At 40.7% G+C, this 14,724-nt stretch overlaps 1 protein-coding gene across 4 annotated transcripts in view; it reads left to right on the top strand.

Annotated features, from left to right (window-relative positions):
- FER (FER tyrosine kinase) overlaps positions 1 to 14,724 on the top strand; it is a 465,560-nt gene that overhangs the window by 80,428 nt on the left and 370,408 nt on the right. For all 4 annotated transcript variants that reach the window (XM_018049986.1, XM_018049985.1, XM_013965817.2 and 1 more), the window contains 2 exons: positions 1,182 to 1,355; positions 11,636 to 11,735. In XM_018049986.1, coding sequence (XP_017905475.1) covers positions 1,194 to 1,355; positions 11,636 to 11,735 — 262 coding nt within the window. In that variant the 5' untranslated portion in view covers positions 1,182 to 1,193. The remainder of the gene's footprint in view (positions 1 to 1,181; positions 1,356 to 11,635; positions 11,736 to 14,724) is intronic.

The raw sequence follows: 14,724 nt of genomic DNA, 5'->3' as shown, positions 1-14,724 counted from the left end.
ACCAGGCTCCCCCGTCCCTGGGATTCTCCAGGCAAGAGTGCTGGAGTGGGTTGCCATTGCCTTCTCCAATGCATGAAAATGAAAAGTGAAAGTGAAGTTGCTCAGTCATGCCTGACTCTTTGCGACCCCATGGACTGCAGCCTACCACGCTCCTCCGTCCATGGGATTTTCCAGGCAAGAGTACAGGAGTGGGGTGCCATTGCCGTCTCCACTTATATGCTAGAAAGTCTAATAACAAATGACTTGTTCTTCCAGCTGTACCTATATGCCCACTTGTCCCAAACCCAACATTATGTATGTCTGCTGTTGAAGCAATGTGTTAAGCTAGAAAAACAAATGGTTTATAACTAATTTATTAAGAGAAGAGAAAAGATAAAAATCTAGAGAATTCAAGTATTTAAGACATAGGCAGCAAAAGCAGAGCAGGTATGAAGATTGAGAAGGAATTTGTAGAAAGGGAGGAAGGCAGGTCAGTATGTTGGAAGAAAAGAGGCCATGGAAACCAACAACAAGAGTTTCATGTATACTATCATATAAGAAACGAATCGCCAGTCTAGGTTCGATGCAGGATGCAGGATGCTTGGGGCTGGTGCACTGGGATGACCCAGAGAGATGGTATGGGGAGGGAGGTGGGAGGGGGGTTCAGGATTGGGAACACGTGTACACCCGTGGTGGATTCATGCTGATGTATGGCAAAACCAATACAGTATTGTAAAGTAAAATAAAGTAAAAAAAAAAAAGTTTCAGGAAGTGTGAGTCAGTAGGATCAGATGCCACAGAGAAACAGGTTAGAATGAAGATGGGTAAGTTTCTGTTGCATCTGACTGTTAGGAAGTGGTTACCTTACTGAGACAGTAGAAAAGTGTGGGCAGAAGCAATATATCAGGGTTGGAAAACAGACAAGTGGTAAGACGAAGACTGCAAGAGTGGACTCTCCATGAGGCCCTCAGTCCTGTCCTGCTGTTCCGCAGTCTCTGCTTACTGAATTTCGGAGCATTTGTACTTGAATTTAAAGATGCTGTATACAAAACATTCATATAGCTTATTGCATGATTGCCAGAAACCTGTTATTTTTATATAAATGTAATAATTTGTGTAAAACTAAATGTTTAAAGTTCCTGAACACAGCTAAATGGAAGCCTCTAATATAAATGTAATTTTGTTTCTTGTCTTTTAAAAAGTCTTGGCTACTTATGATTCAGCAGACGGAACAGCTCAGCAGGATCATGAAGACGCATGCAGAGGACCTGAATTCCGGGCCCCTACACAGGCTCACCATGATGATCAAAGACAAGCAGCAGGTGAAGAAGAGCTACATAGGCGTCCACCAGCAGATGGAGGCAGAGACGATCAAGGTCTGTCTTTCCGCTCTGGGGTTCTTCCTTCAGTGTCAGTTTTAGGTTCGCTGAGATGCTGTGTCCTGTTTGACTTTAAAAAGTGTTTAGTCACCATTTCCTGGTAAGAAATAGGCTTCAATGTCTCTAATAAGTAGTATCTTATTTTTATTGAATATAAAACATTATTGATTATAAGATATGTGAGTATATATTCGCACGAAAGAAATGCTGCCAAAATAAATTCGTTGGGATACTTCTACATTTTGTTCACAACCAGTGTCTGTCCCTTCTGCCTAACTTTTTACAGTGGTTTCAATTGTGAAAATTTGCAAGTGTACAGAAGAAGAGAGAATAATTAAATGCACTCCCATTGACCTATCCATCCACCTAGTCAACATTTTGGTTTGTTTTTTTCATCTGTGCTCTCACCTACCTTTCTTCTACATTGGATAATTTTATAGAAAATTCCAGTTTTTAAATTTTATCTGTAAATATTATTTATTGCTAAATAATTACTCTTTGAGAAAACTATGTTATGAACTCACCTAAAAATAAAGATAATTCCTTAATATTATTAATTATCGTGATTGTGCTCAAATAATTGTTAAATGTTATTTTTGCAGTTGGTTCATTTGAATCATGATCCAGATCTGGCTTATACATTGTCTTTTAATAATGTCTTTTAATCTGTAGGTTCCTCTTGCCACCCCACTATTAAAATGCTATGCATTTAAAGAAACTGGGTAATTTACTCAATAGAATTGAATTCTTTCATTTTGGATTTTGCTGTTAGTGTCTTGTAATGCTGTTTCATGTATTCCTTTATCCTTCAGTTTTCCAGCAAACTGGAAGATAGATCTAGAGGCTTGATAATACTCTTGCTGTTTATTTCGGGCTGGTATAGGTTTCCTGTTGTTTCATAACAAGAGGTATACATTATCTGCTACTAGGTTCCAGTGTTGCCAGCCTTGTCAATCTATTAAAATTTTCTCTCGGCCTTTCACCTACTGAAGCACTTGGTGTCCACTGCTCAGACCCGTTGGTTCAGTGGAGGTTGTAAAGTGACGATGTTTCCCTTCTGTCATTCCTGATGCAATTGTTAGCTGGAATTTTCAGTAAAAATGTTTCCTCTATCAGCTGTTTGGTTGCCATGAGGTATAGATGATGTAAGAAAGGTAGGATAAATCCTTGCTTTTAGACGTTGATTTGCCAGTTTATGAACAGTGACTTGGTTCTTTAGCAACTTCAGAAGTTAAGACTTCCATTTTCCAATCCAGCGTGTAAGAAGCTTGGAAGTTGTCACTCCATCCTAACAGCAAATAAAAATCTGAATAAACTGAAAAATCAGCAAGTCTTCTTAGATCCATTAGAGAAGATAGGTCACAGAGCAAAATGACTGTCCCTGAAACTGGACAAGTGAATATAGAGAATCACAACTAATCAGAGCAACATAAGACTTGAGAACAAGTGTTCAGTTCAGTTCAGTTGCTCAGTCGTGTCCCACTCTTTGCGACCCCATGAACTGCAGCATGCCAGGCCTCCCTGTCCATCACCAACTCCCAGAGTTCACCCAAACTCATGTCCATCGAGTCAGTGATGCCATCCAGCCATCTGTGGAAAGAAGCGAAAAGCAAAGGAGAAAAGGAAAGATATAAGCATCTGAATGCAGTGTTCCAAAGAATAACAAGGAGAGATACGAAAGAACAAGTGTTGGGTGTAGAAAAACCTGAACTATAATGGACAACTTCTGGACGCTCTGATGGTTGAAAACTCTAGGAGAACCCACTCGTTGAGTGGTCTTCACACTTGTGAATTTTACCTCCTGAATCTCTGTGAGGTTCTCACAGTGAATATGGTGGGGGGGGGGGCAACCCACGATCTTGGCAGTGGAAGAGGAAGGGAACCATTTTGACATGGGCTAGAGCATTCTGTTTCTAACGAGGTCTGTCCCCAGAAGAAGCTGTTGAGTTGGAGCCTGACTGACCTGAGGAAAGGGCAACAACTGTATGTTGTCTATAAGAAACTCACTTTATATATAAAGACACATACAGATTAATAGTAAATGGATGGAGGAAGATATACCGTACTGACCCTGATCCAAAGAAAGTGGGAGTAGCCATATTAATTTCAGATAAGACAGACTTCAAAGCAAGGACGTTTATCAGGGATAAGGGAGAGAGTTACACAATGTTGAAGGGGTCAGTTCTCCAGGAAGACAGTACAATCCTTAATGTACATGTGCTTAACAGCATAGCATCAAAATATTGGTAGGACTGCAAAAACGGTTAAAATTGTAGAGAGAAATGAGTGGACCTCCATTACAGTTGGAGATTTCGGTACCTTTCCCCCATCCCCATCAGAAATGGACAGATGCAGCTGACAGAAAGTGAGTAAGGACAGAGTGAACTCAATAATGTCATTAATCAGCTAGATATGATGAACATCTGTTGACTACTTCAGGCAAAAACTGGGGAATACACATTCGTCTCAAGCTTATATTGCACAGTTCAGCAAGATATTCCACATTCAAGGTCATAAGCTACATCAAAATATATTTAAAAGAGTGGAATTGATACAGTATGATAGCTAGAAAATCCCCAAATACTTGGAGATTAAATAAGATACTAGTAAATAACCCACGGACCAAGGAAGAAATCTCAAGAAAAATATAAAGATATTTTTAACTAAATGAAACTGAAAACTTATCAAAATGTATGGGATGTAGCAAAAGCAGTGCTTAGAGGGAAACTTATAGCATGGACTGCATTTGTTAGAAAGAAAGAAAGATCTAAAATCAGTCATCTGTGCTTCTACCTTAGGGCAGTAGAAAAAGAACAAATTGAATCCGAAGTACACAGAAGAAACTAACTGATGAAAATTAGAGTAGAACTCTGAAAATGAAAACATGAAACCAGTTGAGAAAAGTCAACAAAAACAAAATCTGATTCTTCGAGAAGGTGATAAAATCAACAAGTCTCTAGCCAGGCTAACAAAAAAACCAGTGTGGGTACAAATTAGTAATATCAGAAGTGAAAGAGGAGACATCACATATATCCCATGGATATTGAAAGGATAATGAAGGAAATACTCTTTAATCAACCCAGTGTCCATAAATTTGATAAGCTGGGAGAAATGGGAGCATGCCTTGAAGGACGCAATCTGCTGAAACTCACAGAAGGCGAGATGGACAGTCTGAACAGGCATGTATCTGTTAAACTAATTGAAAGTGAAGTTGCTCAGTCGTGCCCGACTCTTTGAGACCCTGTGAACTGTAGCCTACCAGGCTCCTCCGTCCTTGGGATTCTCCAGGCAAGAATACTGGAGTGGGTTGCCATTTCCTTCTCTAGGGGAACTTCCTGACCCAGGGATCGAACCCAGGTCTCCCGCACTGCAGGCAGACACTTTAACCTCTGAGCCACCACGGAAGGAGCCCAAAACAGAAGGCACCAGGCTCAGACGGCTGCAAGCTCAGAGGCCTTCACTGGTGACTCCTACCAGACATTTAAGGAAGAAATTGCACCACTGCTCTGCACGCTTGCCTCAGACAGAGAAGCAGAGAGTTACCAGTTCCATTCTACCATGCTAGTGTCACCAAACACCAAGAGCAGACACAGATGTTAGGGAACTGTAGACCAATGTCTCCCATGAACATAGATGCAAAAATCCTTCAACTACTGAGAAATAAAATCCAACAGTGCAGAACAAGAATTTACACAGCTTGACTAAGTGGAATTTATTTCAGGTGTGAAAGTTTGGTTCAATATTTGAAAGTTAATTAATGGACTCCATTATATCAACAAACTAAAAAGAAAAATTACATGAGCATATGAATAGATGCAGAGAAAGCATTTGACAAAATCTACCACCAATTCGTGATTGAACACTCTCAGTAAACTAGGAATAAAGGTGAACTTCCTCAACTTGATAAAGGATATCTACAAAAAACTTCCAGCGAACATCATACACAAATGTGAGAAACATGTAACTTTCCCATTAAATCAGAGCAAGACATGGATGTCCCCCGCTTGCCACTGCTTGTTAAAAAAATCCCGTCAGTCTTAACTAATGAAAGAAGACCAGGACAAGAAATAAAATGTATACGGATTGGGAATGAATGTCATTATTTACAAATGACATGGTTCTTTATGTAGATAATCCAAGAGTATCAACCAAAAACTCTTGAAACAAACAATCAGTTATAGCAAGTTTGCAGGAAATCGCACCCCACTCCAGTATTCATGCTGGAAAATCCCATGGACAGAGCCTGGCGGGCTACAGTCCATGAGGTTGCAAAGAGTCAGACACAACTGAGCGACTTCACTTTGCAGGATACAGTGTTACATACAGAAATCAATCACTTTCCTATGTATTAACCATGAACCGGTGGAATATGAAATTAAAAGCACGGTACCATCTACATTAGAATCTCAAAAATTAAACACTTAGGTATAAATCTAACAAAGTGTATGTACACAATCTATAGGAGAACAATGACAAAATGAAGAACTGAAGAGCCTCTTGATGAAAGTGAGAGAGGAGAGTGAAAAAGTTGGCTAAAAGCTCAACATTCAGAAAACTAAGATCATGAAAACTAAGATCATGGCATCTGGTCCCATCACTTCATGGCAAATAGATGGGGAAACAGTGGAAACAGTGTCAGACTTTATTTTGAGGGGCTCCAGAATCACTGCAGATGGTGACTGCAGCCATGAAATTAAAAGACGCTTGCTCCTTGGAAGAAAAGTTATGACCAACCTAGACAGCATATTAAAAAGCAGAGATGTTACTTTGCCAACAAAGGTCCATCTAGTCAAGGCTATGGTTTTTCCTGTGGTCATGTATGGATGTGAGAGCTGGACTGTGAAGAAAGTTGAGTGCTGAAGAATTGATGCTTTTGAACTGTGGTGTTGGAGAAGACTCTTGAGAGTCCCTTGGACTACAAGGAGATCCAACCAGTCCATTCTAAAGGAGATCACTCCTGGGTGTTCATTGGAGTGATTGATGCTGAGGCTGAGGCTCCAGTACTTTGGCCACCTGATGCAAAGAGCTCACTCATTTGAAAAGACCCTGATGCTGGGAAAGATTGAGGGCAGGAGGAGAAGGGCACGACACAGGATGAGATGGCTGGATAGCATCACCTACTCAATGGACATGGGTTTGAGTGAACTCTGGGAGTTGGTGATGGACAGGGAGGCCTGGTGTGCTGCAAAGAGTCGGACACAACTGAGCACCTGAACTGAACTGATGAGAGAAATCAAAGGAGAAATAATTGTTATCCCTTGTTCTCAATGTTGTGACTATATCAGTGTTTCCCATTTTCAACTATAGATTTAATGCAGATCCCAATCAAAATCCCGGCAAACACTGAACTGATTCTAAAATCCATATGGAGTGGCAAAAGACCCAGAATAGGCGACAGAATATTGGAGAACAGAATTGGAAGACCAGCATTATGTGACTCCCAGATTTATTATAAAGACACAGTAATCAAGAGAGTTTGGCATTTGTGAAAGAAACTGAACAGGTAAACAAATAGTTCAGTGAAATGGAATATAGAGTCCAGAAGTAGATTCACATAAATATACTTGACTGATCTTTGAAAAAAAGGGGCAAAGTCAGCACAGGGGAGAACAGTTAATATTTTCAACAAATGGCACTGGAACAGGGACAAAAAAAATGTGCAAATAATGAATCTTTACACAGATTTTACACCAGTCACAAAAATTAACTCAAAATGGATCACAGACCTAAATATAAAATTTAAAACTGTAAAACACCTAGAAGATAAATAGAAAACCTAGATAACCTTAGATATGGAGATGATTTTTTAGATAGAACACCAAAGGCATGATCCATGGAGAAATGATTGATAAGCTGGAATTCATAAAAATGTAAGACTTCTGGTCTCTTTTCCGCCCTTCCTTTTTGTTTCTCTTTCTTTAAAAAAAATGTTTAGTTTTGGCTGTACCATACGGCCTGTGGGGTGCTAGTTCCCCAACCAGGGATTGAACCCAGACCCTCAGCAGTGAGAGCATGGAGTCCTAACCGCAGGACTGCAAGGGGATTCCCTCCTTTCTCTCTTTTTTAAAAAATTATAACTCTGCAGAAGTGTGTGTGGCGTGTGTGGCATACAGCAAAGGAGCAACGTGAGTTTTCATTCCGAGAAATTTTACTTACATTGGATGCAAGTCACAGTACGAAGCTGTGACTCCAGTCTCCAAAGATGTGGCATCTTGATTACAGAATTTAGGGGAAAGTAATGGAATTGACTGTGTGGATCACAACAAACTGTGGAAAATCCTGAAAGAGATGGTATACCAGACAACCTGACCTGCCTCTTGAGAAACCTATATGCAGGTCAGGAAGCAACAGTTAGAACTGGACATGGAACAACAGACTGGTTCCAAATAGGAAAAGGAGTATGTCAAGGCTGTATATTGTCACCATGCTTATTTAACTTCTATGCAGAGTACATCATGAGAAACGCTGGGCTGGAAGAAGCACAAGCTGGAATCAAGATTGCCGGGACAAATATCAATCACCTCAGATATGCAGATGACACCACCCTTATGGCAGAAAGTGAAGAGGATCTAAAAAGCCTCTTGATGAAAGTGAAAGAGGAGAGTGAAAAAGTTGGCTTAAAGCTCAACATTCAGAAAACGAAGATCATGGCATCCGGTCCCATCACTTCATGGGAAATAGATGCGGAAACAGTGGAAACGGTGTCAGACTTTATTTTTTTGGGCTCCAAAATCACTGCAGATGGTGACTGCAGCCATGAAATTAAAAGATGCTTACTCCTTGGAAGAAAAGTTATGACCAACCTAGATAGTATATTCAAAAGCAGAGACATTACTTTGCTGACTAAGGTCCGTCTAGTCAAGGCTATGGTTTTTCCTGTGGTCATGTATGGATGTGAGAGTTGGACTGTGAAGAAAGCTGAGCACCAAAGAATTGATGCTTTTGAACTGTGGTGTTGGAGAAGACTCTTGAGAGTCCCTTGGACTGCAAGGAGATCCAACCAGTCCATCCTAAAGGAGATCAGTCCTGAGTGTTCATTGGAAGGACTGATGGTGAAGCTGAAACTCCAATACTTTGGCTACGTGATGCGAAGAACTGACTCATTTGAAAAGACCCTGATGCTGGGAAAGATTGAAGGTGGGAGGAGAAGGGGCGACAGAGGATGAGACGGTTGGTGGCATCACCGACTCGATGGACATAAGTTTGGGTGAACTCCGGGAGTTGGTGATGGACAGGGAGGTGGCGTGCTGCAGTCCACAAAGAGTCAAACACGACTTAGCAACCGTACTGAACTGAACTGAAGGGCATTGAAAGTGAAGCTCAGTAGGGTCTCAGGCATACTCTGGGTGGGCTATAAGCAAGTATAAACTATATGATGACTTCACAAATTCAAAAGAACAATGAACTGAAAGCAGCCTGATATGCAAGATAAAATGAACCAGTTGGGAGGATTTTCAGACAGGTTTCAACAACAGACATGAATGGGATACATCAGTTTAAAGGTGTGCCAGGTAGGAAAACGTTCAATTCCCTGAGACCAGAGCAGTAAACTGCAATGGGCAGTCATGCAGATGGAAGTGTCCATATTTCTTGCCTGCTGCAAATATGTATTTATACACACACACACACACATACACACACACACAGACATTCTCCTCAAAACAACAACAACAACAAAACAAAAACCACACTTCTACAAAATACAATATCAAGGGAATGAGAAGATGAACTGTAAACTGGGAGAAAAAGTTTGCAAGGACATTTGATAAAAGACTTATCTAAAACACAGAAAGAACTCTAATAAGTCTACTAAGAAAAGAAGCAACCTTATGAAAAAATAAACACGTCACCAAACAAGATACACAGATGGCAAATAAGCAGATAAAAATATGCTCAAATTTTATGCCATCAGGGAAATGCAAACTGATGGAACAATGAGATACCACTGCCCCAAATTAGAATGCCCCAAATCCAGAACACTGATGACATCAAATACTGGTGAGGTTATGGAGCAACAGGAACTCTCATTCATTGCTGGTGGGATTACAAAATCCCACTTTGGAAGACAGTTTGGTTGTGTTTTACAAGAATAAAAATAGTCTCACCGTTGGTTCCAAAAATTGAGCTCCTTGGTATTTATCCAAAGGAGTTGAGAACATATGTCTACGCTAAAGCCCACACTTAGCAGTTTATAACAGCTTTATTTATAATTGTCAAAACTTAGACGCCACCAAGATGTCTTTTAGTAATGAATGGATAAACTGTGGTGCATCCAGACAGTGGAGTATTATTCAGTGCTCAAAGGAGATGAGCTCCCGAGAAGGACATGAAGGCCCCTTAAATGTATATTACCAAGGGAAAGAAAGTGAAGATGCCCCTTGCTCAGTTGTGTCTGGCTGTCTGCCACCCCGTGGACTGCAGCTGGCCAGGCTCCTCTGTCCATGGGATTGTCCAGGCAGGAATGCTGGAGTGCATTGCCATCCCTTCTCCAGGGGATCTTCCCGACCCGGGGATTGAACCCAGGCCTCCCACAGTGGAGGCAAATTCTTTACCATCTGAGCCGCCAGGGAAGCCCACTAAGTGAGAGAGGCCAGTCTGAAAAATATATCTGATCCTACCTACATGGTATCCTCGAAAGGTCAGAACTGTTGGTTGCTAGGGGTGCGTGAACACGTGGAGCCCTGAGGGTCCTACGATGGTGAGACAGCTGTGCGTGGTCCTGTAGTGGTGGGATACATGTCACTGTATGTTTGTTCAAAGCCGTAAAATACACACCACGAGTGAATTTAATGTAGCCTGTGCACTTGTGCCATAATGATATGTTCTTATAGGTTCATCAGTCGTAACAAATGTACAGACAGACTCGAGTGGAGTACGCTGATGATCAGTGAGGCCGTGCATGAGTAGGGATAAGGGACGAATGGGAAATCTCTGTCCTTTGTGCTCAGTTTTGCTGTGATACTAAAACTGCTCTAAAAGGTGAAGGCCATTAAAACATGTTAACCGGTGAGGTTTTCTTTTAAAGAGACATGATCTGAAGTCATTTCTATCTGTATCTGTATCTGTATCGTGGGCTTCCCTGGCGGCTCAGCCTATACAGAATCCGCCTGCAGTGTAGAAGATGCAGGTTCGATCCCTGGGTCGGGAAGATCCCCTGGAGAAGGGAATGGTGACCCACTACAATATTCCTGCCTGGAGAATCCCATGGCCAGAGAAACCGGGAGTGCTACAGTCCATGGGGTTGCAAGAGGCGGACATGACTTATCGACTAAATGACGAACGGTATCTATATGTTATGGGGCTTCCCAGGTGGTGCTAGTGGTAAAGAACCCTCCTGCCAATGCAGGAGACATAAGAGATGTGGGTTCGATCCCTGGGTTCTGAAGATCCCCTGGAAAAGGGCATGGCAACCCACTGTAATGTTGCCTGGAGAATCCCATGGACAGAGGCGCCTGGTGGGCTACAATTCATGGAGTCGCAAAGAGGGGGACACGACTGAAGTGACTTAGCACACATCTATCATAGCTGTTGACATGTTTGTTCACCTACACACTGCCATCTTCCATGCTGTCAAGGACCTTGGTGATGCAGAATTTGTTTAAAGTAGGCTCTAGGACTTTCTTCCAAATTGCTTATGTCCCTTTAGCAAGTTTTTAATGCTGCTGATTTCTGAACTCTTTTCAAAAGTCTTACTAGATGTTTTTCAGATACCACCTAAGATTCTCAGTTTCTTCTTGAATGCTTTTTATGGCTGACTGCAGACTCAAGGACTTGGGTTTGTCAAGCCTTTCTGCAGAAATAATGACCAAGTTAATGTGTGCATGCCGTGACCACTGTCATGAACGCTGCCTGGTCAACATTAACTGGATGCATCTTTTTAGAGATGTTACAGTGTAAAAAAGATTCATATTAGAACTGATGAATTATGACAACTCAGAGTTCTTCTGTATGATTAAAATATGAATTTTAAATTAGTTTTTTTATTAAAATATTTCTGTACATAGAAATAAATTATTGCCCTTTAAATTTTAGATAATGACAGCACTAGTTTATGATTTGCTCTTCTTTTTAAGAAATGGTTTTCTTTTTTTCATATGCTTTGAATTTATCACCAATTTCTAAGCTAATTTTAGTTTATTGTTTATAATTATATATTAAAGAGCACTTCTGACTCATAAGCAGTAAAAGATGCATCAGTTAATGGTTTGAAATTTAAGTTCTTGACAGATGTAAATTTAAGCTTTTAAAAATCTTTTTGCATTTCTTTTTTTTGACAGGTTACAAAGACAGAATTAGAGAAATTAAAAACCAGCTATAGACAATTAATAAAAGAAATGAATTCCGCCAAAGAGAAATACAAAGAAGCTGTAGCTAAAGGTATGGCACAATTAGGAGTATGTTTATTGTAGTGACTTTTATCATTTGAAAGTTATCTTTATAAGTGGTGGGATGAATCCACTTAGACCGATTAACATATAGGTATATTAAAATAAGCCTGAATAAACAAATTATCAAACAATAATTTTTTCTTTTTGAGGTGGAAACTATTTTTGAGTAGTTCATACTAAATAGAATTATGTAGTACTTGTGATAGGGAGCAAAGAATGTTTAAAAATTTCCCTCAGCTTTCAGATTTACTTATTGAATTAATGTTAAATAAGAAAAATAAAGTCATATTTGTTTAGATGCCTTTATTGGTCCTCTTTTACCTGTATTTAAGTACCATTAAAATCACAAGTCATTTTATAGCTTAGTTTTGCTTTTATAGCTCAATTTTATTGTCGTAAAATTTTCATAATACGCTTTGGAAATAAATGGAAAGAGAAACATTATGTTTTTAACAGAGATTTCTGGTTATAGTTGTAAATGTGACTAAATAGTCGTCATATTTAGATTTTTTTAATTGTAAAAGCTTTTTTTCCTGGTCATATATAAACATTATTAGCTGCTCTTTCGGGGATGGAAATGGGAACTGACTCCAGCATTCTTGCCTGGATGATTCTATGGACAGAGGAGCCTGGGGGCCACCGTCCTTGTGTGCTCCAGTCACGTGCAACGAGCTGCTAAACAACAAGCAGCTCTGAAAAAGTGTTATCATTTAACTTATCTTCCTCTTTTATTACTGCATTCTCTCTCTGTCCTCTGCTTGTATATTCTTCCGTTGTGTCGTTGAGGTAAATGAGATAAACAGCTCCCGTGTTTGGATATGTTTTGCGCAGTGAGAATGCGGTGTTCCTGTTAGTCCCAGTAGGGGGTTTCGAAGCCGTGTTCCCGCTCTCCGCTCTCTCGGCCTTTCTGCCTCCCTCGCCTGCCTCCTCCTGCTGCCTTTTCTGGCCTTCCTGCTCTCCTCCCTCCCCGCCCCTCCCCTGCCCCCCCCTCCCCGCCCCTCCCCCGCCCCCCCCGCCCCTCCCCCGCCCCCCCCGCCCCTCCCCCGCCCCCCCGCCCCTCCCCCGCCCCCCCCCGCCCCTCCCCCGCCCCCCCTCCCCGCCCCTCCCCTGCCCCCCCTCCCCGCCCCTCCCCTGCCCCCCCTCCCCGCCCCTCCCCTGCCCCCCCTCCCTTCTTCCCCGGAGCTCCCAGCGCCCAGGACTCCCTAAAGCGTTTCCTTGGCGTCTCTCTCTCCCTGTCTCTACCCCTCCCACATTACTTTTCCTGTTTCTGTTTCTTGCAGGGTTTCTGCTGCTTTTTCAGGGAAGATGAATTAATATTCACAGTTTGCTTGGTTTTACGTACTTTTTCTTGCACCTCAACCAACATTTTGAGACCCTGATCTCTTTTTAACGCAAATTTATCTTTTAAAATGCGTTTGTAGTTAAGTTACTTAAGTTATTTAAGTGCAGAAAAGAAGAAAAGTGCAATAGTGGAAAAATCAGTCAGACTTTAGAGTCAGTCTTGGATGTATGTTCCGATGTTGTATGATTATTTCATAGTTTTCAGATTTCATATACCTATTATTCCTTATTTGGTAAAGAGTGCTTTATATAATCAAGAAATATTTACTGAGTATTGTTTGCTATCTTTAAGTTGTTCAGATTCAGACATTCAAGGAACTTACCCATTGCTAGTTGATGTTCTAACCTGGGAACTTCAAGTCTTCTCCTGTTTCAAAATTTAGCCTTTGCTAAGCCATCAAGAGTAATTTAAAAACAGCTTTGTACCTTGAGCATTACTACTCAGTCTGTCAAAGAGTAAGTTTTATAAAGTTCATTACCTAATGCTCGGCTAGCATTCTGAAATTTCCTGTAGTATAAATATCCATATTTGAATTCACTCAGAGCAAGTGATGACTTAATTCATTTATATTGTAATCCATCTGTGTGAAGTGTTCACAGTAGGTCTATATTTGCTGGAGAATGATTAATTAGGAAAAGAAATACAGTATTACTCCCAAGTCTGTGATATCTACTTTTAGTGATAGTTTATTTTTGTTTAAAACATGAAATCTAATTCTGGTATCATGAATTTTAAATAGTTCTTGTACCTAATGTTTATATTATCAAAGACTATTCACAGGTAATAATTGGTCTTTATTACTTTTGGTAGAGATAAAACACCATTTATTGCTGTGTTAGTAATAAGAAGGAAACTAGAAAATCTGAAGACCATAGCTTTAATTGATCTTAAGAAGTGTATTATTTGACTGAGTCTCCTGTTAAAATATGTGAGTTTATTTATTAATATATTTCCTTTGTAAAGGTGTTAGTGTGTTCCTGTTTTCAAGAATTTGATTGCTCTCATTAAATCAATTCATAATGTGTAGAGGATGTACTTTTAAAGTAAGTTCTTATGTAACTATGTAAATGCATGAGACATATGTAAATTTCCCTTTTATAATCATAGCTATCTTGATACTCATGTTTATATGAAAAAGTATAAGACTACTTTTGAAAACCTGGTTTTCAAACTGCTGCTACATTTATCATGGAAATAGGGGTTGTTTGTGTGTGTGTGAGGTTGTTTACTCTTGATAAGCATGACGTGTGGGCAGATTCTTACAGCATTTACAGGTTTTATGTCAGAACTGTAGCTCATCTGGGGAGGCCCCACCAGGCCATTTCTGGAACGGGCTCTAGGAGCTGCTGGGGCACTGGCGGTGGAGAGCCAAACCATGGCTCTGGCGTTTAGAGTCCTTACTTTAGGAATCGGGAGGTCTTGGGAAAGCTGTTTGAAAACTCAGTTCAGCACATGAGGTCCACCCTGAGAAGACACGGCTCTGGAGGGCATAGCATCTGGCAGTAGTTGCTGTAGTGAGTCAGCGTCAAATTCTGGATCTGATGGAGAACTGGTTTAGAATCCAGGTTCAGTGACTGCAACTGGAGGTTCAGCCACAGTATAGATTGATAGGCAGCCTGGGTTCATATTGACGTTC

Source organism: Capra hircus, chromosome 7, assembly GCF_001704415.2.
Source record: "Capra hircus breed San Clemente chromosome 7, ASM170441v1, whole genome shotgun sequence".
Lineage (NCBI taxonomy): Eukaryota > Metazoa > Chordata > Mammalia > Artiodactyla > Bovidae > Capra > Capra hircus.
Note: the sequence above shows the minus strand (reverse complement) of the source record. Positions and strands in the feature narration are given on the sequence as shown.